Source organism: Xiphophorus couchianus, chromosome 4, assembly GCF_001444195.1.
Source record: "Xiphophorus couchianus chromosome 4, X_couchianus-1.0, whole genome shotgun sequence".
In the NCBI taxonomy this organism is placed as follows: Eukaryota; Metazoa; Chordata; class Actinopteri; order Cyprinodontiformes; family Poeciliidae; genus Xiphophorus; species Xiphophorus couchianus.
Window position 1 is genome coordinate 33,818,364 of NC_040231.1, and position 27,410 is coordinate 33,845,773.

Genomic DNA, 27,410 nt, shown 5'->3' on the forward strand with positions numbered 1-27,410 from the left:
TCTCCCTGGTTGTAGTAACAACCTTCTCAGCTTGTCAATGTTCTCCTAAGGCCTCTAATGAGCCATCATTGGATCCAGGTGCGTTAAACCAGGGAGAGAACTAAAACACACAGGATGGCGGCCCTCCAGGACCGACTTTGGACACCCCTGCATTAGGGAGTGTGGCAAGATTATGGTTCATTAAAACTTTGGAAGCATATGATGGATGTACATAAACAAAGAATGTATGAAGCTTCAGCATTACAAATGCGTGTTTTTTGAACTGGCTGAAACATCACAGTAACACAAGGTGAAAACCTAACCTGCTGTCTGTACGACATGCAGTCCTTTCACTCATTCTTATTCCGACAATATTTTCTACAAACTAAAACTGAAAGAGAAATTATATTATTCAAACAGAATCATTGATATTTTTGTGGTAGGGTTATTTGACATTAAATAAGTTAAATAAAATACTGACCAACATCAAAAGATTTATTTAAATGCCAACATTTGGACATTTTTTTAGCAGACTTACAACCTCTTAAAAATGTCCAAATGTTGGCTTTTAAATAAATCTTTTCAATCAAGTTCTTTCAGTTTTTATTCTCTGTATCTACAACAGTCAAATGTGGGAGGATGTAAAGGTTTACCACTACTGCTGGTAGCAGGATGTAGTAAATGTAAGTGAAAGTTTCAAGGAAAGCAAATGTTGAAGGTCGAGGTCAAATGTCTAACTCGCCCATATTTGACTACAATAGCACTCTGCAGTCTGAGTGTACAGAGTTAAACATTTAATTCATGGTGAAGTCATAGGAATTTGCGAATCTATCAACATTTCCCTACACCCTCAGTAGAATACTGCAGTTAGAGTGGGAGAGGTAAACATTAAGTCTGGGAACGATTTACTTTAGTTTATCTTAAAAATGGGACTAATAGCATGTACGTATGGGAGATTATAGCCAGATGACTAGTTTACATCTTTACTCCAACTGGCTAGTTGGTATGAAAGAGATAAGAGCAACAGCAAGAAAAACAACAAGCAAACAAAGTACAACTTGTAAAATGTATAAAGACAATGAAAACATATGAACTTAAACATGGTCATGTTGACATTTCTGGCTTTTCAGGAGCCATATTAGGATGTTTTCCAAAAGAGGTTGGGAGTTGAAGCTCTGGACTTTTTCAGAAATATATTTGAGGTATGAGATAGACATACCTCAAATGTCTATCTCATACCTCAAAGCATCATTTGAGGTATGAGATAGACAATGAATCTCAGCATCATTTATTATGATGCTGAGGTTCAGCATCATAATAAATATTTTAGAAACCAATACAGAATCACTATACTTCATAATGTTGTCCTAAATAGTCACATATATTTTTAAATTATCTGACAATGATGGTATTAATTTGTTTTGAGGTTTTTTTAAGTAAAATTAATTTAAAATTTGTTTATAAATTGTTTTAGTTAGTTTTAGTGTTTCTGTCAACACACCTTCATCATAAAATTAGGTCTTTAGCAGAACTCTGTAGAAGCTGAGTGTGAGACAAGATAGTTCAGTCCTTTAAATCCAAAAGGTTAAAGAGTCAAAGCCTCAATCATTGAGCCAAAACAGTCCTCAAACTTCGGCTCCTATGTAAAAGTGGGTAGTGCCCAGTGTAGGGGAGAAAAGCATTGACTTGGGTGTAGAGATAAATAATTGTCTCTGACCACAATTGCCTCTTTCTTTAACTGCATGCTAGAGTTGGGATGAGAACAGACAAACAGTAAGCCAGGGGATGTGTCTACCTTTGGGCCCAGAACATCTATAGGTTCAACTGAATCTGCCTGGCAAAATTATAAGGCAGAGTCAAACGCCTGGCATGGAGTCCATCTTTTTACTGAGCTCCCAACTGACCCCACTCTGGACTGAACAGTCTGGAGAACCAAGCTACAAGAAAATAAGCTGCTAATTTCATCAAAAATTCATGTACTAGTACATTTTAAGCTTCACACCTGTTCACACTAGAACCAGGGTGCTTCACGTGTTTTAATTTGCTTAACGTGTTTAATTTGAAAGCCTGGCCTAAAGAAGACATAGCGGAATAATCCCAGCTTTAAAAACATTTTATCCAGAATGGATAATGGAGAAAGAGAAAATTGGCTGTTCAGAAGCTGGCTAAGTGATTCATTCTCAAACTGAAACCTCCTATTTCTCGTAGTGCTGTCCATTCTCAAATACTATATTTATACATTCTGTTGCTAAATTGAATTTGTTGTGTAGATAAGCAAAGAACAGTCATAACAATCCATCTGCTCATTAAAATCAGCAACACTACACTAGGGCTGAATCTAGAAAAGCATTTATGGGCTGCAAAGGGAGGAGTAGAATACATTATTGGGCGGCTCCATTTGGCAAACGTAATGTGTTTATATAATCGCAGTCAATCAGAGACGACAATCAAATGTAAACTGGAAGGTTCCTAAATTGAGACAGAAGTTACGGTGTGTTCACACCAAATGTGTCTGATGCTTCAAGTTCGACATGTGTGCACTTTGAATGGAGACGCTTGAAATTTTGGTCTACATCTAGCGTTTTTGCATCTGGTTCAAAGTCTATGTGGAAGCGCATCGAAATTTCTCTACCTGTTGTTTTCCATTGACGGCCTATTTGTCCGACGCACTCAACACTCTTGGCATGTCAAACACTCAAAACACTCCAAACAGTTCAAATAGCGGCACGCTAGACCCGTCAAACGCGCCGCGACGGGCCCTCAATGCACCTCCATTTGCTTTTGATGTGAACGCACCATTACATTTGTACAGTAAGCTACCTGGCTGTTTCCTCACATTGTTTACTGTTTCAGATTGTTTGTTTTCATAAAACTGCAAAATCATCCTGGACTCCATTCAACTGCAAGTTAAGCAAAATAATATGAAAATTCAGAATCTTTTAGTCTGGAAGCTTTGGAATGAGGAGGCAGCTGAGCATTGAGGTATCTGATCGCATAACACTTCCCAAAAAACCAAACCCACCCAAAAAAGAATATGACAAAATGTGTCCCAGATGGAACTCTTTAGTGAGTAATGTAAAATCATACTTTGTTCTTAAGATAGTACACTTTATTGATATCTTTTGATTTGTTTTTAATCAGTGGCAGTTCTTCTCTATTCTGTTTTTTTTTTTATTTGAAGAAAGGCTTAGTAAACACAAAGACTAGATTAGATGTAATTGTGTAAATGTATAAATCAATCATAATAATATAAACAATTGTATTCCAAGATATGTTGAAAAAAATAAAAGCCTTTATTTGAATTCTGACAGTTCTGCCATTAGTGCTGACAAATGGAAAGCTCAGTTTTGCCCTCATTTTCTCCTCAGGTTGGATTCTGGAAGCTTTTATGATGCAACTTTCTCACATACAAAAAATGAGAGTCCAGCACAGAGATGGAGGTGATGATTGCAGTCAGTGATGGCTGAACATGACAAACCAGGTACTTGATTCAATTCTCCAACATCATCGCTACAAAGAGGGATCCTCCTGGCATGTTCTCTCCTTCAGTGCTCTTCCATGAGCAGCTGGTTCTGCATTGACAAAATTAAATATTTAAAATCAATAAAATGACAAAGTTCACTTTAATTCAATTCGATTGACTTGTAATGTTGTTGTTGTTGTCATTGGGAAATTGTGTGTGCCTTAGTGAGTGAAACGGAGAATCTTTGTATGACACTGAGTCCGAAATATTTGGGTCAGTGTCATCAACTTTTAGATGTGTCCCTGGTCCAACACTTAAATGAAATAACTGAATTACTTCCTCAGTATATAGTCAAGTTCTCCAGGGTCCTGCTGATGATCTCATTATTTGACCCAGGTGTTGAAGCAGAGACATCGGCCCTCGAGGCCTGGAGTTGAGGACCCCTGGTTCCCTGGTCTAGTCCAACAGACTTTCAGATCCTAGTTCAGAGATCTAAAACCTTTATAATGCGAGAAGCCATTTCTGTCTTCAGTCTGGCAAAGTAAAACTCATTTGGAGCCACAAACGTTTCATGATATTTTGAAAAAATGGGGGCTGCAAACACTTGAAGCTCAGAGGAGACAGAGCTTTTAGTGTTGTCGCTCCCAAATTATGGGATATTATGGGATACGGTTACATATTAGAAGTGTTCCTCATTGTTCACTTTTAAAACTCCTCTTAACTCACATTTTTATTTTTTGGCTTTTAATGTTGAGACTTTTACTTTTTCCTCTGTTATTGCGTTTTATTGTTTCTATTGTTGTCTTTTTTCCTTTCCGTATTTTGAATGTTTATTTATTTTTATCTGTACAGCATTTTGTTACTGTAGTGTTGTTTTAAAGTGCTTTACAAATAAAGTAGTAGTAGTAGTAGTTAAGGGATGTGGTTAATCTGAAGCACTCAATGCATTAATATTACATAATGCATATTAATTGAATTTCCTATTTTGATGTAAAAGCTTCTCCCCCGCAGAGATTTACTTAATTCAAAACAGTGCATTATAACTTCACTTTTAAAATCACTGCAGTTAGAGCAGGTGTCCTGGATACAGAGGCTGAAGACCTGAAAAAGGCCGTCCTGAGTTTGAATTCCGTCCTTGGTTCCTTTGCCACATGTCTGTTCCTCCTTCTGATGTCACATTACTGTCAAATAAAGGCCAAATAAATTCTTATAAAAAACTGAAAAAAAAATAATATTGTGATGAACGTTTGGATAAAACCAAGGTAACTGGTCTGGGTGTGCTATCAGAACATGGAGCAGGACTGTGAATCTAATGGAGCTCCTCTTTGCTTCTTACTAGGTAAGCCACCAGCAGTGGTAAGCCACCACTGCTGTCATTGACTTTTATAGAACTGCCTTAAACATTTGTAATCCCAGCTTATCCTGTCACCACATGGACATTACAGTTTTGGGACTATTCCAAAATGAAGCACATACCCACAGTGGACCAGGTTTACTTGCCACTGTGTCTTATCATCATTTTCAGCTAGTTTCCAAGAAGTGGAAAACACATGCAGATCAAAGATTGAAAAGAGCTTTTAAAAAGGGCTACTGGCAGCTCAAATATTTGCGGGTCATTAGATTGACGCTTTGTTTAAAAAAGACTAAAATGTTTTTAAAAAGTGCTAATCATTAGGACCCCCACCTTAGCGTCGATAGTCTTTTGGATAAAGTTGTTGTCATGGTCTCCTCCCTCTGAGTCACTCTTTTGGTCTTCATCTTTGCCATCCCTGTCCTGGTCATCCTCTTCAGATGAGACCCTGGACAGTTTTGAGGATCGCTGCTAAAGACAAGCACATCATGATCTACCCGGCGTGTTTCTCAACATAAAGTCATACTCAGCAGGAATGTCGGCGACTTCAAATCATCTTCCTATATACAAGAAGATGATTCTTATATGCAAGAATCATTCAACCATGTATGTTTGAATTGACTATGTATTTCTATTTTGAATTCTGATCAGTTTGTCTTGTAAATTACATTGACATGATATCTGTCATGAATCAGCTGTTTAATTGATCTGAATAGAAATACTAAATAATTTATTTAATATTTCATGTGCTATAACAGGAGTCTATGTGCTTAAGTAGATTTCAAAGATTTGCTCTTTATTGTCACTGTCATATGGACAAGAGCAATGGTAAAGTTAAGAAAGCAAAGATACATTCATGAATATCAGAGAATTAAACATTCAGTAAAACACCAGCAACTACTGGAACAGTAATTTCATATCAGCTGTCAGCCTGATAGCACCTGAACATAAACAGACCCAATTTTCCATTTTTAACAAGCTTTTTTTTTTTACACAGTAATTTGGCTTTATTATCAATGTGTCTGCATATAAAATGCAGAAGACAAATTGCAACTAACTTTATTGTCTACATCCTAGGCCAGTGTTTCTTAGGGACTATGGCCTGATTGTTTTAGGTGTTTCCCAGCTGCCATACAGAGTAATGAAAGTAAAATTCCAGATATTCACGTGTCTGTTTTGAAGATTTCCTTATTGTTTATTTACTGTACATTGCTTAGATCTTGTCATATCAGTGTGGAAATGCTCAAGTTTGCTCAGAAACTTGAGCTAAACTCAAATTTTATGTGAAACATTTTTCATTTTTTCTTGTCATGAAAACTTAAAAACAACAAATGCATTTTCTAAGGTCACAGTTTAGCTCTTACAGCAAAGGACTAACTTAAAATTCATAGGGACATCCCAGTGAATGAAGGCCAAAAACCATGGGGATAACTGAGAAAGGCAGCCATTTGTAGAACTAAATAATTCCCCCATACAGTGTGCTATATTCATGTATAATGTGAGTAAATCCTTTTCAAATTATTTTATCTGTTAAGGGAAAAAAGCTGTACTCAAATTTTATTATATGATGAGAGCAGTGATCCTAAAAAGCATCACATTCCTTCAAATGCACAACATGTGCTCTGCACAATGGAGACCAGTTGCTAGGCAACTGTTGTTGCTAAGTAGGGAGCTGAATGTGAGTGACTGCTTCCATTTACACCAGAAATAGCAGGTTTTTTTACTTTTGGCCCTAAATCCTAACAAAGACAGACTATAATAAAGAAGACAAAATGAATTAAATAATAACTGAGCGCCAATGAAGACAAAAAATGAAGACACCAAAAATAAATACTATATCATTGCTACATTTTGGAAAATGTAAATAGTAACTTTTTTTTAATGACTGGGTGTGGCGGTGGCGCAGAGTTAAACTGTCTTAAATTTTTATAGAATCCTTTGTGCCAAATTAGTATAGTTCTCAGAAATGTACACAGTCAGAGGCTTTCATTGTTCTATACAACTGCCATACAGTACACATGCCATTCAGTCATTTGAATTGATGCTCTCAGCACATTTACAGCATTTATATTTCTTCACTTGGTGAAGTTCACTTTCCAAACTGTAATAACTGACGTCAGAGTTTCCTCCAGTGTATTATAGCCCTGGCAGGCCGCCATGCTTTACGTGGCTCAACTACATGGACATTTATATGAAAAACCCTTGTGAGGAAGAGGTTGTCTTTGTAGAATTCATCAAGGTAGGAATCAAGTTTAAATCCATCGCGTTTGATTTACTCGCGCCGCTCAATGTGAGTTGTGCTCAGTGTTCACAGGAGCACATCTAGAGGTGCGCCGTGAGCGTGCAGTGAGAATATTTCTTTCTGAACAAAGCATTATATGTGTCGTGTGCATTTACATCTCAACATGCTGATTCTGTCTGCAGTGATAAAGTTTGAGTTCCCGGTTAGCCGGTAGGTTAGTGGACTGAGGGGTCAGCTTGTAGAGGAGCTTTTGCGCTCACCTACAATGGGCGAAAGCCAGCGTGCTGTGCTCTACGCGCTGCGTGACTTATTTATTATTTTTATTTTGTTTTATTTTTTGCGCCGATACAATGCATATCAATTGCTTTGTCTACTTGAAGTCTTACTAAGCTTACTAAGATGCATTAATGAACAGCTAAAACTCAAAGATTGAACTCATAGCATCAAATTGTAACAATGGTAACAAAACAATCTATGAGGATTGTTCTTTGAACTTTTACAAAGTAAACTTGCCAGCTCCTTAAAATCTTATATTTAAATGTTAAACAATTTATAATCTTTTAATTTATCTATGCTGAAACCATTAAATCAAATTTAGCAGCATTGATATTCTCTTAGTTCATTTATGCCCTAGGCCGATTTTAAATCTCAGCATTACATTATGTGTTCAGATCCACTAACTGATTACTTAATTTGGATATAACAGAAGTGCAAATAATTGATATTTATTTAAATTGTATTTTATTGATTTGTTTTTAAGATTCTATAGTTGTGGGTTTAAGTACTGTCAGCAATGTCTTCCAGTAATATAATTACCCAGTAATATTTTACGATTCCTGTCAAATTAACATCTTTTAATACAAAACCCCTGTAGACCGCCTCAGGGCCCCGACCACTGGGCTTAGCAAGTTTTATGGGGGAAACCTTTGAGGTCTTGAAATCATTCTACAGCAGGGATGGTAGCAGTTACCCACTTCACAGATAAAAGTGTCATCTTTCATCTAAACATGTCAGATGTTACAGATTTTGGCAAGGTCAAATGTTGACTTCAAGACAAACATTCGACTCCACACCAAACTGCAGGCTTTTCAATATGTTTAGAAACAAGTCCATGCTTGTAGTTATTGATCTGTAACATTTCATATTTCAACTAAATAGAAAGTTTGTGAAAATCAAAACCAAACTAGTGGAAAATACAACAGGACTTATTCATTACTAGACTGGGGATTTCTGATCTAGTGTGTTTGTGTCTCTTCACATATTTTATATTATAAATTCCCCAAAATCCTCCTTTGATATTAAACTATGAAGAAAACATCCAGAAGAATTAAGAACACTATAATAACACAATGCAAGTATACTTACTGTACCTGCACAAGCAATGGTATAGTAAATGGTCAATTTTAACATCCAGGCGTTCTGTACACTTTTTGAATTATGCCATAAAATAACACAAGTGTTAAATATGATGTCTGATCATAGCTATAAAGTCGACTTCCATTTAATTTACAACCTGCATCTTATTGTCACATCATACCTTAGAAGAGGGTGTTTTTTTCCTTTTGGATCCAGTCTTGTCTTCCTTCAACTTTTTCTTGTTATCTTCTTCCTGAACAGAGTCACCGTCATCACCCTCACTGCTGCCATCGGCAGTGTTTCCTCCCTCTTCTGTTTCTGATGAGCTCTGTTGCTGTATGGCCTGTACGTCAGACAGTATAGGTTAAGACAGGTTTGCCTTTCTTACAAAAATGGGCTCTGCTTTGAACAGTTCTTTATTTGTACCATTAAACAAGCTCTGCTTTGAAACCCCCTTGTGTAGTTGTTCTGTCATTCCTTTGAACCAAAGATGATGCAAGCTCCCAACTGACCTGATAACCTGTGAACTTGACTCCAGGGTTGTTTTCAATCTCCCACAAGCCTTCATTGAAACCTTTTCTCTTGTTTGACTTGCCAAATTTGTCTTTATAGTCTTTGTAGGGCAGAAGATCCTTTGGACCTAAGAATGCACTAAAAGGGAAAATGAATTAAAACATACTTGAAAGCATTCTTTTGCTCTTTATGAGTAATGAGTAAATGTATTTGTATGTACAAGTATTAGAGTTGTGTTCAAATGATTGCCTTAATGGGTAGTATTTAATTTTGGGAGAATGTAAAATTTAGCAATTTATTTAAATAATGAACTTGTACTGAGTGCAGGTCTACTTAGCATCACTAAACAGAAGTGTGTTTATGGTTCAGCTTAAAATATGAACAAAGAAACATTAAGAAAGATCTTTACCTTCTTCATGTACCCTTAAAGGTGCAGTTGCAATGCAGTGTCCCCTGAAACTTTCAGTTCTCGTTTACCTTATGTTATCATAAAGGTATGAAATTTGGTATACTTGTAGAACTTCCGAAGACCTACCCAAATAGGTGGCACGAAGTCTGAAGTCACCACTGTGGCATATGTTTTGTTCTAATTGAATATGAAAGATCTCATCTAATAAAACTCCGAAAAGAAATTCATTCAGTAAAAAATTTGGTGGATGAGGCCTCCACAACTCCTCCTATAAGCATTGAAGCAATTAGCCCAAAGCCCTGCTTTGACTGAGGATTATGAAATCCAGTACTGACAAAAAAAAAGCCTCTTGGAGCCACTGTGACAGGCCCGGTGGCATGGGTGGACACTGGGGGAATTGCCCCCCACCTGGACTGGAAGCTATTTTTTTATTTATTTTTACCTCAGAGTGGCCAACTTTCTGTTATTCCTATCTTGATTTGATACAGTAGGAACTCTCGCCCTTCCCATATCTGTGCCCTCTGTCCCCCGCACGTTTTTCAGCGGTGACAACCATAACTGTTTAATTCACTGTTAACATGTTGTAACATGTTGTGTTTTTCCGAAATGCCTTTAAAGGCAACTTGAGCGCTAAGATGCTCAAGGCAGTTTTACACCTGTGCAGCAGCGTTGGAGACCTGCTGCTGCGCATGAAAGCAAACCAGCAAAAGGCAAAAAAGTTTGCTAGTTTTTTGCCCCCCAAACTAACATAGTGAATTGATCAATGCTGTTGGATGCAGATAATGTTAACTAAATGATGACTTGATAATACCAATATATCACATTAAGCTTGTTAACAAGTATAGGCTACTGATGTTAGCTATGTTTAAAAGTTGGTAATATGGTTACATTTACTTGTAGTACTACACTGTACTTTTTTCTTTTACTTGCTAATCTTACTTGAGTAAATTATTTTTTGCATTTAAAGGAATAGACTTTAGAAATTGGAAATGTTAGATTTCTGCAACATATGAGCTAATGTTTACGCAATTTTTTTTACCCCTCCAGGGGGTCTTTTGTGGGCTCTAGTGTCCCTTATATGATAGTAGGCTGACAGGAAATGGGGAGGAAGAGGGGGGAAGACATGCGGCAAATATCGTCGGGTCCAGGAGTCGAACCCGCGACAGCCGCGTCGAGGACTCAAGGCCTCCAAATATGGGTCGCGCTAACCCCTACGCCACCACGGCACGCCCCATGTTTATGCAAATTTGAGCATAATTCCTCAACATTTTAAACATGTTATACATATATATACTGTATACATCCTTATTTATTTTGTATTAATAAACACGGTTATTTTATTTGAAAGGTTACATAAAGGCTTGCTTATGTATTTATATCAAAGTAAAAGCTTGTTTACTGTGCTCTGCCAAAATAAACCAATGCTCCCTCTGCTAAACTCCTCTAGAACCGGGGTTGTATTGTGAAAACCCTACAGGCTTTTGTGGAACAAAGTTGCTATTTTGTGTTATTTGCTCAAAACAGAGACTATGGTAGTGGCAAATTTTGTTATCTTGTCATTTGCGTATGGTTAGCTTTAACTGACTTATGCATAATTTTTGTCAATCTATAAACAACTGAACTGGATTATATTGGAATTTAAATCAACAGTGTTGCCTAGAAACTTTCAAACAGCTGTAACTCCCATATGCAGGATCAGATCCACACCAAATTCTGTAAGGATGACTGTGGTAATTGTTGCCCATTGCCCATATGGGCAACAATTATTGCTCCGATAGGATAGAAATGAAGGGGGTGAAGCAAAAAGTAAAACAAACTTGGAAGTCATGAGAGCTGCATTTCTGTTACACTTATTAGTGCTGTTATCATAACTTCAATATTATTGGTACAACTGTTATCAATGGAGGAATGGAACTTAATACACTTACATAGACTTGGTTTAATTGGGGACCAAAATTGCAACATTTGTTACATTTTCAGCTGGTGCAGTTCTCTTTCATGCTTCACTGTGACAAACAGACTAACCCCATTCAGCAATCTGTTCCCTCCCTTGCCCATACTGGAGATGTATCAAGAACCACTGAAGGAAACCACAGAAAAACCCCAGAAAAAGACACTGAGCACAGCTTTCTTCTTCGTGAAATGTAAACACAAACAGATTGGTGTCAGAATTTAGTAATCAAAGGATTTCTCGTTTGTCTAAAGTTGGCAAAAGACCACGAGCCTCTTCTCCCTCTAGTGTTAGACTTGCATGGTTGTTTGGATAGAATACCCAGAATGCCCTGGGTTATAGTCCCCTTCTTGCTTTTGGAGTGTTCTATGGTCCCCTTGGCATTCACATATATCAAACCGCACCATAGTTCACTTCAACCAAACCGTCAGCTGACAAATTATTCCCTGAGGTATAATCACTAAAACATGTTTTAATTAAAATGTAGTGGCTTAGATTTGACAACTAAATAATATGAAATATGTGCATGAGAGCTTTTTTCATAGTTTCTCCACATTTAAGTCTTTTTTGAGAGCAAGGAGAATAAAAAATAAATGAACTCAAGGAAATACTTAGTCAGTATGCTAACTGATGCATGACATCATGATCTATATCTTATTAAAAACTTTTAATCATATAAAAGATATTAATGAACAAGAACTACTTCATACTGTGACGGTGAAGTTAATTCAGTCTGCAGTCATTTGTAGGTTAAACACTGAATCATAAATATTAAATTATTGTCTTTGTGTATGCTTCTGAGTGAAAAACAGTACAAAGACAAAAGAATATAAGAAAAACAATATATAGAAATAGCAAATAAGTAGAACGTCAAACTATATATGTGACAACTGGATGAACGTTAAATATAAAGCACATTAAGTATAATAACAGTTTTCCTGTTTGAAAACAAACAAATAAATGTGCATACGTTTCATGGGTCCCAAAGAAGAAGATTGGGTATTTGTTGGCAGGAGGTTTGACCGCTCCTTCTGGAAGCTCATCAATCTGAATGACAGAAGAGAGAAAAAACCCTTAATGTAGATTACACAGATTAGAATTTTATTCACAGACTGTGTGCAGTTCAGTTTTACTATATTTTATTATTTAATATGAAAATTAGCTTTACAGTAATTCCAAGCAGCTGTCTTTACCAGGACAACACAAAGTACACAGCTAGAACAATATGGAAAAGTGTGGAAACTGTACTTTCCACACTTTTACCAGAGTTTCCAGAGTTCAATCGCTAATATCTATTTTAAGAAATACAAATCAGAATGTCTACAGGGGGGAAAAAACTCTAAATATTTTATAGCAATTAAAAAAACCTAAGCATACAAACAATTATTTACAGTACAGTAATTGTATATTTGCTTTTATTAAGTTGTTCAGCAGTAACATTCTGGGTTGTTTTTTGTTTGTTTGATTTTTGTTGTATTCTTTAGTTTTCTACAATTGAGTTGAATTGATAAAGTGTTTTTCTCTTTTACGCTATTTAGATCACATTTTAATAAACATTATACTCTCCTCTAAGATTCCCGAAGAAAGAACGGGAAAGAGAGCAGAGTTACCTGCTATCCATCTTCTGCAGACACGTTGTTCACAAAATGTTTTTTCTTACGTGTTAAAAAAAGAGGCTGAGTGTGCTAAAAGAAAAAAAGAAAAGAAAGTTGGAAACTACTATTTGAAGGTAACCTTAACAGTACTCGCTAAAATGACATGACAGACCTGTCCGTGTCTGCAGTACACATGAGAGCATGTACACATGAGGTGCAGGTTTTACCAAAAACGAAGTGCAACGTTTAACATTGTTAAAACAGACCTGCAGTTACCTGTGCTAAGGTAACTACAGGTCAAGTGCCTTATATATTCTGGAATACCGGATACAATTCAAGCACTTTCTCCGCTCGTTTGTTGAAATATCTAAAAATGTTGTCTTCACCAAAATATTCGCAGGGAAAATGGTGCCGACAAATGTTCCGTTTTCCTCTCCAGCCGTCATTAGCATGCCAGGAGACAGACTGACGGCACCAGGAGAACCTGCTCCAGCAACACAGTCCATCCTGCTGAGAACCGTGCAGTCAGCCGGCCGCTCTGTGGAAACACCGCCGCCTCTCTGCGCTTTCAGCCCGGCTGCAGCACAGACTCACCCTCGCTGGCCAGTGCGGGTATCCCTTCATCTTTGCGAAAACCAGATCTCCTGCCTTGTATTCCCGCGGTCGTGGTCGAGCCATGTCGCTGAAGAAACGCTGAGGTTTGGGCGGACTTGATAATCCTGATCACATCTAACTGGGCCCTAAACGCTGGTCTAAATTTTCAATCATCAAGTTTTTATATGAAGACTGCAGTTTACATGAAAATAAATAAATAAATACTGCAGAAAATGGGACCCATAACAGACCTTTTCTCTTACGCACAAAGTCAAGAGTAGATGTAATTGAGAATGGCCTAAATTGGAGTACGGATCCAGTAAGAAAAGCAAAATGTGTCATATTAATGACAATTTCATTTCCGGTTAAAATAAATATTTAATTTCCTCTCCTGCTGTTTTTTGTTGTTACAACAATTTTTTTTTTTTTGCCAAAATATGATGAAATATCTGCAATAATAAATCGCTCTTTTTGTTCCTCAGGGTTATAAATTTCACTCCCTCTTATATCTTTTATTTATTTGTTTATTTACCATGGGGTGATTTAAGAATCAGACACGTAATTTGGCAGCAACCCAGAGAGGACATTGGTTGTTAAAACAAATCTTAAGTTAAATAATTTTGTGTAAAACGTAAGTACGCAATAGTACTTATATGTGCTGGCGTTTGAAAAAAAAAAACTTTTTTAGATTGGTGTTATTCTATCTCGATAGCTAATAAATTTGTCTTGGTTTGTGTTATAAAAAGGAGGAACACCTGTAATACTATGAAAGTTACTTAGCACTAGCATTGGCAATGTGGGTTTTAAAAGTCAATTCATATAAAAAATAGCTACTGTGGTGTGTAAATGCTATAGATTGTGAAAACCTTTATGTGTTCTGTATGGCATTTCAAGCCGGAGGGGGTTACCACAAGCTTTTCTGTTCATAATTCTGGAGTTTCTACCACTAGACATGAACAGGCAGGCCTAACCTCCTTCTCCTCATCAGACTGCTGGGGAGTAAAAAGAGATGCTGCATCAATCAGCCTTTTTTATGAATACTTCTCATACACTCAGATCAGGACAAACTGATCAAATCAAAAACAGAACTAAAGTGAGGGAAATTGTTTAAATATAAAGGGTGGGAAAGAGTGGAAATGCAAGGATTAGCAAGGATTTGCATAATGTGAAAAATAAATAAATACATATTTAATTAATAAAACCTCCAAAGTTAAGTTCCTACACAATAAACATAAATAGCAGATGATGAAACCCAAAATAGAAAAGAACAATACGTTTTTAAGTACGATAACATTTTAAGTTACCAACATTGCCTTTTATTAAGGAAAATGTAAAAGGCAACATGTGATTTTAGGTTCAATTACTGCAGAATTAATTAATGCAGTTACAATTAATGCAGAACATGTTTTTCAACCTTCAAAAGCACAATTAAGTTATTATTTTTACATTTCTTGTAATATTAAATTCTCAAATTACATTAGTTGAGGTAAACAAAGTTTCAACCAAATAATTATTTTACATTATGCAAAAAAACTTCCCTCTCATAGTTAAAGATATTTCTGCATTATTTTCTCTTACATTATAAGACGTAACTAATTATTTTGAATTAGAATAAAAATTCTTCATTCAACTTTTATGAACTAAATATCTGATGATATATTTTGTTAAATATCACACTGAATTCTACTCAGAAACCTTTACTTTGAACAAAGTTTAAATGTCTAAACAGCCTCCTAAATGTGATGTTATAGATACATAATTTCTATATTATGCTGGGCATCAATTCTCCTGTTGGCAGCTTCACACAGAATTTTAAGATCAGTAATTTTCAGACTTAATGGTCTTATCATTCCACATTTGTTTTGATTTTTCCAGTTTTCCTAGGAGCAATGTCATCAGTGCACATGTTAGGAATTTGGGTAAACCTTTTGTTTGAAATGCCTCCACAATGACATTCATGTAAGTAGCTTAGTCTTAAATAATTAAGTTAATTACTATCATCGGCCCCTGGTGCTTTACCTGCCTTCATGCTGTCTACTGCTGTCTACAACAATGGTTGTTATATTCTGTCTTGTGTCCAAGACAGAACAACTATGAGTTGTTCACACAGTGTAGAATTTCATCGGAATTTCAATGCGGAAATTCGTGCATATAGGGCAATTATAATTTATGACATTCTCAAATGTAACTTTTAAATGTTAAAATATCTTTCCAGTTTTCTGCTTTTAATGCTCTAACTTCAACTGTATTGCTGGGTTACAGATGATATGGTACCGACATCACACAATGTAAATGGGGGTCAGGAAGATAAGATAAGAGATAAGATAAGATAAATCTTTATTGTCATTGTCACAAGGACAACGAAATTCAAAAGGTGCCATCAGTCAGTGCACATGCCCAAAAACAAAAAATAACTGTCTCACAATTCACACACAACGCAAGAATCAACAAACAACTGGCAAAAAAAAACAAACAAAAAGAAACAAAAAACAAAAAATAAGAACAGCCACATTCTCACATACAGGTAAAAGCCAGTAAATTAGAATATTTTTGAAAAACTTGATTTATTTCAGTAATTGCATTCAAAAGGTGTAACTTGTACATCATATTTATTCATTGCACACAGACTGATGCATTCAAATGTTTATTTCATTTAATTTTGATGATTTGAAGTGGCAACAAATGAAAATCCAAAATTCAGTGTGTCACAAAATTAGAATATTGTGTAAGGGTTAAATTTTGAAGACACCTGGTGCCACAAACTAATCAGCTGATTAACTCAAAACACCTGCAAAGGGCTTTAAATGGTCTCTCAGTCCAGTTCTGAAGCCTACACAAACATGGGGAAGACTTCAGATTTGACAGCTGTCCAAAAGGCGACCATCGACACATTGCACAAGAAGGGAAAGACACAAAAGGTTATTGCTGAAGAGGCTGGCTGTTCTCAGAGCTCTGTGTCCAAACACATTAATAGAGAGGCAAAGGGAAGGAAAAACTGTGGTCAGAAAAAGTGTACAAGCGATAGGGATCACCGCGCCCTAGTCAAGATTGTGAAAAAAAACCCATTCAAAAATGTGGGGGAGATTCACAAGGAGTGGACAGCTGCTGGAGTCAGTGCTTCAAGATCCACCACCAAGAGACGCTTGAAAGACATGGGTTTCAACTGCCGCATACCTCGTGTCAAGCCACTGTTGACCAAGAAACAGCGCGAAAAGCGTCTCACCTGGGCTAAGGAAAAAAAGAGCTGGACTGCTGCTGAGTGGTCCAAAGTCATGTTTTCTGACGAAAGCAAATTTTGCATTTCCTTTGGAAATCGAGGTCCCAGAGTCTGGAGGAAGACAGGAGAGGCACAAGATCCACGTTGCCTGAAGTCTAGTGTAAAGTTTCCACCATCAGTGATGGTTTGGGGTGCCATGTCATCTGCTGGTGTCGGTCCACTCTGTTTCCTGAGATCCAGGGTCAACGCAGCCGTCTACCAGCAAGTTTTAGAGCACTTCATGCTTCCTGCTGCTGACCTGCTCTATGGAGATGGAGATTTCAGGTTCCAACAGGACTTGGCGCCTGCACACAGCGCAAAATCTACCCGTGCCTGGTTTACGGACCATGGTATTTCTGTTCTAAATTGGCCAGCCAACTCCCCTGACCTTAGCCCCATAGAAAATCTGTGGGGTATTGTGAAAAGGGAGATGCAGAATGCCAGACCCAAAAACGCAGAAGAGTTGAAGGCCACTATCAGAGCAACCTGGGCTCTCATAACACCTGAGCAGTGCCAGAAACTCATCGACTCCATGCCACGCCGCATTAATGCAGTAATTGAGGCAAAAGGAGCTCCAACCAAGTATTGAGTATTGTACATGCTCATATTTTTCATTTTCATACTTTTCAGTTGGCCAACATTTCTAAAAAATCCCTTTTTTGTATTAGCCTTAAGTAATATTCTAATTTTGTGACACACGGAATTTTGGATTTTCATTTGTTGCCACTTCAAATCATCAAAATTAAATGAAATAAACATTTGAATGCATCAGTCTGTGTGCAATGAATAAATATAATGTACAAGTTACACCTTTTGAATGCAATTACTGTAATAAATCAAGTTTTTCAAAATATTCTAATTTACTGGCTTTTACCTGTATATCATTTATGATGATTAATGGTTGTTTTGATTGCATTTAGTTTTGTTATTGCTATCGGGTAAAAACTGTCTCTGAGACGGTTGGTTCTTGTTCTGATTGCTCTGTATCTTCTGCCTGAAGGCAGCAGTGTGAACAGAGAATGTCCAGGGTGAGAAGTGTCCTTTGTGATGTGTTGTGCTTTTCTTAGACAGCGGTCGCTGTGCAGGTCCTCTAGTGAGGGGAGAGGGCAGCCAATGATTTTTTGGGCTGTATTCACAACCCTTTGGAGAGCTTTCCTTTGAGCCGTAGTGCTGCTGTTATACCATATGCAGATACAGTAGGTCAGTATGCTCTCTATGGAGCACTTGTAGAAGGACACCAGCAGCTTCTCCTTGACGTTGTTCTTCCTGAGAACCCTCAGGAAGTACAGTCTTTGCTGGGCCTTTTTTATCAGCTCCAAGGTGTTCATGTTCCATGTGAGGCCCTGCTCAATGTGGACCCCCAGAAAACGGAAATCAGCTACCCAAATAAATGCACAAGCAAAATAACTAGTAAGTAAATACTTAAAGCTACAGACATGTAACATATTTTATTTACTTTCACTGCTCAACAGGATGAAACACATTAACAATAAAAAATCAGACCGCAGTTTGTTCATTTTATTACTTTGGCTGAATCATGATAAACTGCCTTGTTATGGCTTGGAAATCAAAACTGGCTGTTCTTGCATTGGTAAAAAGGTAAATGTAAAGATAGTTTTATTTATATAGCCCATTTTCAGCAACAAGGCAATACAAAGTACTTTACAGGAACTTTGTATTGTTCCTGTAATACAAAGGAACAATGTATTTCTTTTTATCCTTTGTATAAAAGGAAATACAAACAAAATAAACCAAAAGAAAAAGCAAAAGAAGAAAAAGAATCTAATGTTGATCTAAAGCACAGGTGTCAAACTCCAGTCCTGGAGGGCCACTGCCCTGCAACTTTTAGAAGTGCCTCTGCTGCACCACCTGAATAGAATAATCAGGTCATTAGCAGCCTCTACACAAGGAGGAGGTAATTAAGCCATTTCATTCCAGTGTCTTGTACCTGTAGCACATCTAAAAACTGCAGGACACTGGCCTTTGAGGACTGGACTTTGACACCCCTGCTTTATTTGTTTTAAACTATTACAATGTATTGAGTTCTGCTCCAGGACAAGGGATTTTACAGACACCATCCACCTACTACAGAGTTTAAAATAAAAAATATTCAGCCAACACCAGGAAAACATTTATATTTATATTAACCATTTATAATGGCATTATGAAAATCACACTGATCTTTGTGATCAGTGATCACACACGAAGATCAGTGTGTTGATCTTCAACTCAACACACTGATCAACTCAACACAACTGAGCCGAGATCTTCGGCTCAGTGTGTTGGAGCAGAGAGAAGCTGACGGTAGATGGAAAAACAGAAAGTATGTCTATTTCTTACAATCTTCAACACAGAGCCTTTAAAAATTACGTAATAAAATCTTTTAGATTTTTTCCAAAAAAGCCCTGGTGCTTTGAGCAATAAGTTTAAGTTATGATACTTCCCAGATATTCATTATTTCTATTATTGGTTGTCAGTCATCTCAGGCATGGGAAAACTAAAAAAGGTTTAAAAATAAAGCAACTTAACAAGTTATAATTTAAATAACACATAACTTGTATTGTGAGCCACTACAATAAATCAATGTCTATGAAGAATTGTATTAAAACTTATAATTTAGAGCCTTAAATGTTTTCTACAGATGTAGCAGATAGAAATTAATTATTTGACACTGAACCAAATTCATATCTAAACTAAATTTTTATTTTATTTTGACTTTGAGTCTCAACAGTTTATTTACTGAGAAATACACACATTTGATGTGCATTGCCACCTTCTAGTATTTTTTTATCCTGGAGTTTGAACAGGTTACAAACTTTTTAAACCACACTTTACGTTACATATCATTGTAACGTTGCCGACCTTTGCAAAATTGCTCTTAAGAAATTTTGCTGTGCCAAGTCTTTTTATTTAGCACTATGGCCACCCCTGCTGGATCTGCGCAGGAAATCCGGCGGCAAACATAAAGCCCCGCCCACTCGGCGTGCAGACCCATTGATGACGTTCAGCTCTGACAACTAGCCACGGATCTGCTAAGAAGTAGCAGTTTGCGACTTCCTTTGTTTTTGTCCATTGTGTCATTGCGAGGTTTGGGACATGGCTGAAAAGGAGGGTAGGTTGAATACAACTCTGTAGCATGTAGGCAAAGGTTTAGTTTTCCTTTATCTATCGCTTTGTGTGGATTTGTCGGGGTTTATGGTTAGCATCTTGTGCTAGCTCAGTGAAGCGCAGTCATGCTTTCTGGTCTTAGACTGCGTGCTGGTGGAGCTTATGTTATGTTCAAGAACTTCTGTCAAGATTTCCACAAAAGGCCTTCTGCATTCCAGGTGATTAAGCATGGTGAAGAAAACCCTGAAACTCGAGTAGATTGTACAAAGTTTGTAGCAATATTGCAACTAAAAAGTGAAAAATAAGGTGTCCGTGTCGAAGTGACTAAAATAAAAACCTTACAACGAGACTTGCCGTATCAGATAGCTGCGTGGGACAAAAGAGTCCAATAATATGGAAATCTTGGACACTTATTGATTTTAAAACTCTCTTGCGAGCACTTTGTTTGGAATTACGAGCCAGATATTTGTGTTAAATCAGACAAACTCACTTTAGATGCATTATCTTACAACAGACCATGGTCACCTTTTTTCCCCATATTGTTTAATGGGATACATAAACTCTTCTTTTTCAACTGACAAGCTTCTGCATTCTATGTACGTCACTGGGAAACGTCACAGTTGTAAGCTAGTTGAAGATCTCCCTGCATCGTTTTTGCAATATAGGCACATGTATACGTTGCTTGTACTTGTGACAGTGCAATGACAATAAAGTTGAATTCTATTCTATTCTAATTACTAAATGCAAATGGTTAGAGGAGACAAACTTTAGACAAGAACTTAGAAAAGAAAAAAAAACAGAAAATAAATTTAATAGTGTGTAGAAAAGCATCACTTATCTGTTTATTATATTTAAGAATATAACTGGTTCCTATAGAATATGCTTTATTTATCCCCAAGGGGAAAGTGCTTGTGGTTTTCTTGTTCCCAAGTCTTTTACCTGTGATGCTGTGTTGCAACAGCTCATTGCTAAAGTGGTGGACATTTGGTGTAGTCTGTCCATCTCACATTGTGAAAGAGAAAAAAGTTTAAAGAAACTGAAGTTTGGCAAAAAAAAAAAACCCACTGTATTTATTATTCACAGCATCTAATGCAGTGTCTCAAATTGCTGTCCTGAAGGGCCAGTTTATAAATTAACCTTTATGCCAATCAAGATAAATGGCATCTAATGAGTACCTAAAAACATGAAATATAACTATAATAATAAAAAAAATCTATTGATCTTTGTCATAAAGACGAATCAGATCTGTTTCTTTACTTTCATATAGCTTAGGAAGAACAGTTGAACACAAAACTATAAATACACATTCAGATGTTTACTTAATGTCTCTTTTCTAGTCCATGATATTGAGTAATAATGTGCAATATATTTTTTAATTAATAAATGCAAATTTATGACTTATGTTTATGTGCATAACCTTTCCATTATAAATTGGTTGTAATTTTCTAAGCATTTCTTGCACCATGATTCACAAATTCGAGTTTTGAGAGAAAACTAGATTCTCTGTATTTCAAACATGTGGGAGGACATGAAAACATTGGTGTTTGGATGAGCTGCTGACAAATTTTTGATGTCATTGTGGTTGTCACAATACTAAAATTTCTATCTCTAAAATATTCTATACCATTTCTATAGTGCAACATTTTGTGAAGCCTGCGGGTTTCATCCAGTTGAGAGCAAAAATGTAATTAATTACAATGTCAGTATTTGAATTTTCTATGACTGGAAAAAAGTAGGGGGAAAACTCGGCCTTTGTTTAGAAAAATACCTACGGTAATTTAAAAAATGTCACTTCCCTGTTTGGCAAAACAGTAGACAGTGGTTCTGCTTTGTGGGAGCAGATGTGGTTCTGCTGGAGGTTACTTCCTGTTAAAGGAGTTTTTCCTCTGCACTGTCACTATATCCATACTCTGTATGAGGAATTGTTGTAAAGTCAATAACACAAAGGATTGTCTGCTGTCGCTTGTGCTAAAGCTGGGTGATTATGGCTTTAAAACAAAATCTCCAATTTTAATTTTTTTTCTCACTTTCTCAACAATAAATTACAAATGACAGAAAATATTTTAAATGCAAATTAAATGTAATATAAAATATATTTAAATGTTAAATATAGTTTCAAAAACTGACTTTCTAAAAACCTGCTTTCTGTGAGTTGTCATGAAGTAGAAATAAATGGAAGCTGTAAAACAAGCTTGTCAAACAAGATTGAAAAGCATGGTTGGCTAACATAACTGAATTATGGAAACACAAGTAGTACATTTTTGAGAATAAAACCCTGGTTTTCAAAAGTTCCATTTTAAAAAACAGAAAATTTGACAAACTGATTTATTGGCCAGCCCTAGTACATGCCACTCCAAGTCAAATGCAAAATACCAGATTGTAAATAAAAATATTGAATCATACCATGGAGGAGCTGACAGATCCTAAACATTAAATGGGTTTAAGACTGAAGGCTTAAAGAAGCTATAGCTACTGATAACATACCAAACTAAGATCATTTAAATAGTAAAAGACCAATCATATCAATCAAAATGCTACTTATTAAAATACTCAATAAATATTCAATAAATAGTTACAAATTCTTGCGCGCAAATAGTTATTGATATGTAAAGCTACAGTTAAAGTGCAGTGCTGAATAAAATGCTAGTTAAGGTGATTTTAATAAAGTGCAAAGTGGTGATGTGCAAGATACTTGAGTAGAAACAGTCCCAGTAATGAAGACATCTCAATTCAAGTCAGTTTATATTATTAACCATAGAAATAAAAGCTTCTGATCATGATAAACTAAGTCTGTGAGAAAATATAAATTAAGGATGAAAAAGGCAAGACAAATATCTCTGATTACTTGTGTTAATACATTTAACTGATCCCTTGCTGCCCCACTTCAGTGTACGATGATGCAGTGGAAGAAAGGGTCATCAATGAAGAATACAAGATCTGGAAGAGGAACACTCCATTTCTGTACGACCTGGTCATGACCCATGCCCTGGAGTGGCCCAGTCTGACTGTGCAGTGGCTTCCAGATGTCAACAGGTAATTACAATTGTTTCTGTCATAGAGCATAATAAAGTCTCAGTAATGCTGACCTGGAAAAATCAACCAGTTTGCATGTCTGTCTGGTAATGATGCAGCTGCTCTCTATGTGGTAAGCACAAAATTGTCCTAATGGAGACTGACTGGTAATGACATTTTATTCTCTTAGATTATTGTTGATGGTTTTCCCTATGTGACATTTCACAAGCCAGTTATCCCCGGCATCAAAAGTCTATAAAAAGCACAACACAGAGACAATACGGTACATGCTTTTTCTAGTTACTGTCATCCCAGAACAACACAGAGAAACCTATTGGCAGGTAATTGTCTGGAACTTAATGGCCAAGTGAAACACCTCCACACCTTCAAAGTACCTTGGGCATGAATCTGGTGATCTTACAACTACAACAGCAAGAAGGGAGACCTGGACCCAGAGTTTTGAAGGAGAAACCCTGTGCCTTTCTCCCATTGATATACAGTTTCCCTGCTGCCCTAGCCTGGCCCACTGCCTTCCTCCACAATTCTGCTTGAAAAAGCACAGTCTGGACTTTCTGCCCTGTACTTGGTCATCTCTGGTAGAATTTTAAACAGGCTAATGAGCGAGCAGAAGGAGAAGTTGTGAATGATGACTTTACTACAGGAAGTCCAGTCTCTCCTGGGCCTTCATCTGAACAGTGTCTGTGTGTGAGGTTCATCTCAGGTCTTAGAGTGATTCTGAAGAATCAAAGTCAGGATATATTGACTTTATGTTCATCTCTAACTTCTTTATAAAATACTGTTTTTCTTTTACAAGCACTTTTTCTGGGATGTTTGAAACTACCATTGATTCTAATTATCTTTTCTTTGTGAAAAATGCATGCTTAGGCCAGAGGGGAAGGACTACACAGTCCACCGGCTGGTTCTGGGGACCCACACATCAGATGAGCAAAACCATCTTGTAATAGCCAGTGTCCAGGTACCAAACGACGACGCCCAATTTGATGCATCACACTACGATAGTGAAAAAGGAGGTTAGTACACAGATCATCTCGCAGTTTCATAGCAACTAAACTATTTTCTATTAACAAAATCAAAATTTTAGTGACTAAAATTTCTAACTGTATCCATGGCCAAAGTATTCATACCACTTCAATCTTTACCACATTTTGTGACATTCTAACCACAAAGCTCAATACATTTGATCTGATTTTCATTGGTTCATTTTCATTTTAAGTTATTTCTGTAACCATTGTGTGGTTTTTGGTCATTAACCAACAATTTTGTCTGTGTATGTAGATCTTACACACATAGATTATGAATGCCATTCTAAACCACATACATAAATCATATTCACTTAGTATGTTGAAACTTAGGGATTTTTTTATCTTCCAGCAGGTATGTTGTTGGCGGTTCTGCTGTGTGTAGATGTGGTGTGTTCATGGCCTCTGAGTAAATGACAGGTACAGTATGTATGATGAGAAGCAAATATCTAGTGATGCTACTGGCTGCAGCCAGGGATGAAGTACTGTAGTTCTTCTATCACACTGTAACTGGCCACAGGTGATGTTTTATATGCAGCTGTGCGATGTTTTATTAGATTCTAGTGCTTTCAATGTCGGGCCTGTGTGTTGTCAGAGTTTGGTGGGTTTGGCTCAGTGAGTGGGAAAATAGAGATTGAGATCAAGATTAACCATGAAGGAGAGGTGAACCGAGCACGCTACATGCCCCAGAATCCCTGCATTATTGCCACCAAAACTCCCACATCTGACGTTCTGGTCTTTGACTACACCAAGCACCCATCAAAGCCAGGTGAGTCAAGATGGAGCTTTTGCCTATTGACTGTTCCTAAATAGTCAATAGGCATTTAGCCTATTGACTATTTAGGAACGGGAGTGATCATAAATTATGAATATTAATATTATTATTTCAGATCCCAGTGGGGAGTGCAGTCCTGACCTGAGGCTCAAAGGTCACCAGAAAGAAGGTTACGGCCTTTCCTGGAATCCAAACCTCAGTGGCAACCTGCTCAGTGCCTCTGATGACCATGTAAGTGGCAGAAGGAACACTTAATAGTACTCTGCTCTCTCCTTTCCTAAAATCTACATCTGAGTATTTGCTTATATCGACATTCATAAAATGGATATGATCATGTTGGGTTAGGGGATTTGGGTTATGTCCAGTTGGACATGGGGGGGTTTGATCAGAAATCAGAACCTTCCTGCCTATAAGAGATCTGAAGAACTGAACAATTGCAAGAATAATGTGCGATGTTTTCCTTTTTCCTTCACAGACCATCTGTCTGTGGGACATCGGCACCGGCCCAAAGGAAGGAAAAATTGTCGACGCTAAGACCATCTTCACTGGTCACACCGCAGTTGTGGAAGACGTGTCGTGGCATTTACTCCATGAATCCTTGTTTGGCTCTGTTGCTGATGATCAGAAACTAATGATGTCAGTAGCTGATGTCAAAGCAGAAACTTTCCATAAAACGCTACTCCTCCATGTTGTGTTTCTAGTAACTGACATGTTCCTGTTGCTTCCTTTGGGGTTTGTGCTGCTTCAGATGGGACACTCGTTCCAACAACACTTCTAAAGCCAGCCACTCGGTTGATGCTCACACTGCTGAGGTCAACTGTCTGAGCTTCAATCCCTACAGCGAGTTCATTCTTGCTACAGGTTCTGCAGATAAGGTGGAAACCATGCTAACATGTGCAAATGCAAGCTTAACTGTTACTCCCAACTGATTAAAGACAGATGTCTTTTTCTGTTTGGTCCTCCCAGACTGTTGCATTGTGGGATCTAAGGAATCTCAAACTGAAGCTCCACTCTTTTGAGTCCCACAAGGATGAAATTTTCCAAGTAAGAATTTTAGTTGTTTTGTCAAGAACTTGTTGGGTCCTCATATCCAACTTATAATGCATTATAAACAGTAATAGTAATATGCTGACCAGAAATAAACCAGTCATCTAAAACTGCAGTCATCTAAAACTTTCAGATCAGCTAGCAGTGTGACTGGGAAAGATCCAATAACCTCCTCACTTCCTGCTTCAAACGGACATTTCTCTTATATCCCTTGGGAGTTTAAATCCTTCAGAAGTTCAGTGGGTAGAGTTGTGAAGCTGAGATGATTCGTGTGACGCAGCTAGCAGCTTTCAGACACCAGACTTGCATATTCTGTGTGAGAACAGTCATTTTTATGGCATCTTCAAGGCAGACAGCTGTTTACAAGCTGCATGGAAACAGGTCAGGGAGGGTTTGATACTTTGGATTGTTGGACTCTGCATCCAGTTTGATCTTACTAGGGATTATCTGTCCTGTTCATTAGGTTCAGTGGTCGCCTCACAATGAAACCATCCTGGCCTCCAGCGGTACCGACCGACGTCTCAACGTCTGGGATCTCAGGTAGAATCTTGCAGTGTTCGGTGATGATTGCTGATCATGAACTTTCCTGCTCGCATGTTCAGGTGTTGACAGGTGGAGCTGCTGTAAAGTGTGATAATGATGGATTCTGTTTTCAGCAAAATTGGGGAGGAGCAGTCTTCAGAGGACGCTGAGGACGGCCCACCAGAGCTTCTGGTAGGTGATGTTAGCAGAAGCCTCAGTGGTGGACAGTATGACATGAAACTTTCCATCTGGACAACCAGATGGGTTGTCCAGATGGAACCTTTTAGTGGTCTTTTGGTTTTTTCATGTCTTCAAGTTTATCTTCTTTCTGCCACTTTAGTTCATTCATGGTGGCCACACGGCCAAGATATCAGACTTCTCCTGGAACCCCAATGAACCCTGGGTCATTTGCTCCGTGTCCGAAGACAACATCATGCAAGTCTGGCAGATGGTGAGAACGGTTCTTATCCAAAGTCTCTCTAGATCCGATTAGAAACTAGATCCCAAGGTTTGGTCACTTTCAGGCTGGACAGACACAGAGATGTTCCATCAGTCTAAAGGGATATTTTGTGCTTCCTTTGTCTTCCAGGCAGAGAATATCTACAATGATGAGGAGCCAGACAACACACCCGCATCAGAGCTGGAAGCTCAAGGATAATGAACACTCTCTGCCCAGACCAACTCCTCCTCCAACCCCTGGACCTTGGCTGTCTCCTGATCCAATAATTTGTGAAATGTCAGAGCAGCCTGCGCCCTCTCTAGTTCACACTTGAATTTGGTGTCATTCCACTGGCCCTTAACAGGGGCCAGGGCTCTGAACAGAAGCACAGATTGGCACTGTTCCCCTTCAAGTGTTTTCTCTTCAGTATTATAAAAAGCATTTTGTGGTAAAGGGCATTAGAAAATATTGTTCATAAAGTTATTTTTTCAGACCCACTAAGCTCACAGGAAAACATAATTAATGCCACAATATTAAGATGAATGTTTGCAGCTCTTGTTGGTGGTTTTCTATCGCCACTATGCAAATGTACATTCCCAACTGTGAGCTCGCTACTTTCTAAGGTACAAAACACTTGGCAGTTTGGGATTACTCATCATTGCATAATGTGTTACATTATCAGTGATATTTCTGGCTCCAAACTGCAATAAAGCTTTTTGTAAATGTTGCTTTTCAAAAGCAGAAGTTTTGAGATTTGT

General features: G+C 37.5%; 2 protein-coding genes across 4 annotated transcripts; one reads left to right on the forward strand and one right to left on the reverse strand.

Moving 5' to 3' along the window:
- Window positions 1–1,462: 1,462 nt before the first annotated feature.
- On the reverse strand, window positions 1,463–13,783 carry hdgfl3 (HDGF like 3). 2 transcript variants are annotated; one of them, XM_028014926.1, is made up of 6 exons: window positions 13,454–13,783; window positions 12,235–12,311; window positions 8,904–9,042; window positions 8,573–8,734; window positions 5,127–5,264; window positions 1,463–3,551 (listed from the first exon to the last, which is right to left on the reverse strand). In XM_028014926.1, the coding sequence occupies exons 1-6, from the start codon at window positions 13,535–13,537 to the stop codon at window positions 3,525–3,527; spliced, it is 627 nt and encodes a 208-aa protein (XP_027870727.1). In that variant the 5' UTR covers window positions 13,538–13,783; the 3' UTR covers window positions 1,463–3,524. The 2 variants fall into 2 exon arrangements, with proteins under 2 accessions (XP_027870727.1, XP_027870728.1); XM_028014927.1 differs by having other exon boundaries at window positions 5,127–5,261; window positions 13,454–13,781.
- Window positions 13,784–19,679: 5,896 nt separating this feature from the next.
- LOC114143114 (histone-binding protein RBBP7) lies at window positions 19,680–27,180 on the forward strand. 2 transcript variants are annotated; one of them, XM_028014889.1, is made up of 12 exons: window positions 19,680–19,821; window positions 22,706–22,850; window positions 23,715–23,860; window positions 24,462–24,638; window positions 24,760–24,875; window positions 25,120–25,280; window positions 25,393–25,519; window positions 25,611–25,688; window positions 26,155–26,231; window positions 26,348–26,405; window positions 26,554–26,664; window positions 26,803–27,180. In XM_028014889.1, the coding sequence occupies exons 1-12, from the start codon at window positions 19,806–19,808 to the stop codon at window positions 26,869–26,871; spliced, it is 1,281 nt and encodes a 426-aa protein (XP_027870690.1). In that variant the 5' UTR covers window positions 19,680–19,805; the 3' UTR covers window positions 26,872–27,180. The 2 variants fall into 2 exon arrangements, with proteins under 2 accessions (XP_027870690.1, XP_027870691.1); XM_028014890.1 differs by having other exon boundaries at window positions 24,465–24,638.
- The last annotated feature ends 230 nt before the right edge of the window (window positions 27,181–27,410 follow it).

Coding starts and splice junctions, on each gene's coding strand:
- hdgfl3 (XM_028014926.1), bottom strand. CDS start 13,537: ATGGCTCGACCACGACCGCGGGAATACAAGGCAGGAGATCTGGTTTTC. Junction 9,043..12,234: donor TTCTTTGGGACCCATGAAAC/GTATGCACATTT, acceptor TTTCCCTTTTAG/TGCATTCTTAGGTCCAAAGG. Junction 8,735..8,903: donor TCAAGTTCACAGGTTATCAG/GTCAGTTGGGAG, acceptor TCTGACGTACAG/GCCATACAGCAACAGAGCTC.
- LOC114143114 (XM_028014889.1), top strand. Junction 24,639..24,759: donor CAAGCACCCATCAAAGCCAG/GTGAGTCAAGAT, acceptor TTATTATTTCAG/ATCCCAGTGGGGAGTGCAGT. Junction 26,232..26,347: donor CTCAACGTCTGGGATCTCAG/GTAGAATCTTGC, acceptor TTCTGTTTTCAG/CAAAATTGGGGAGGAGCAGT.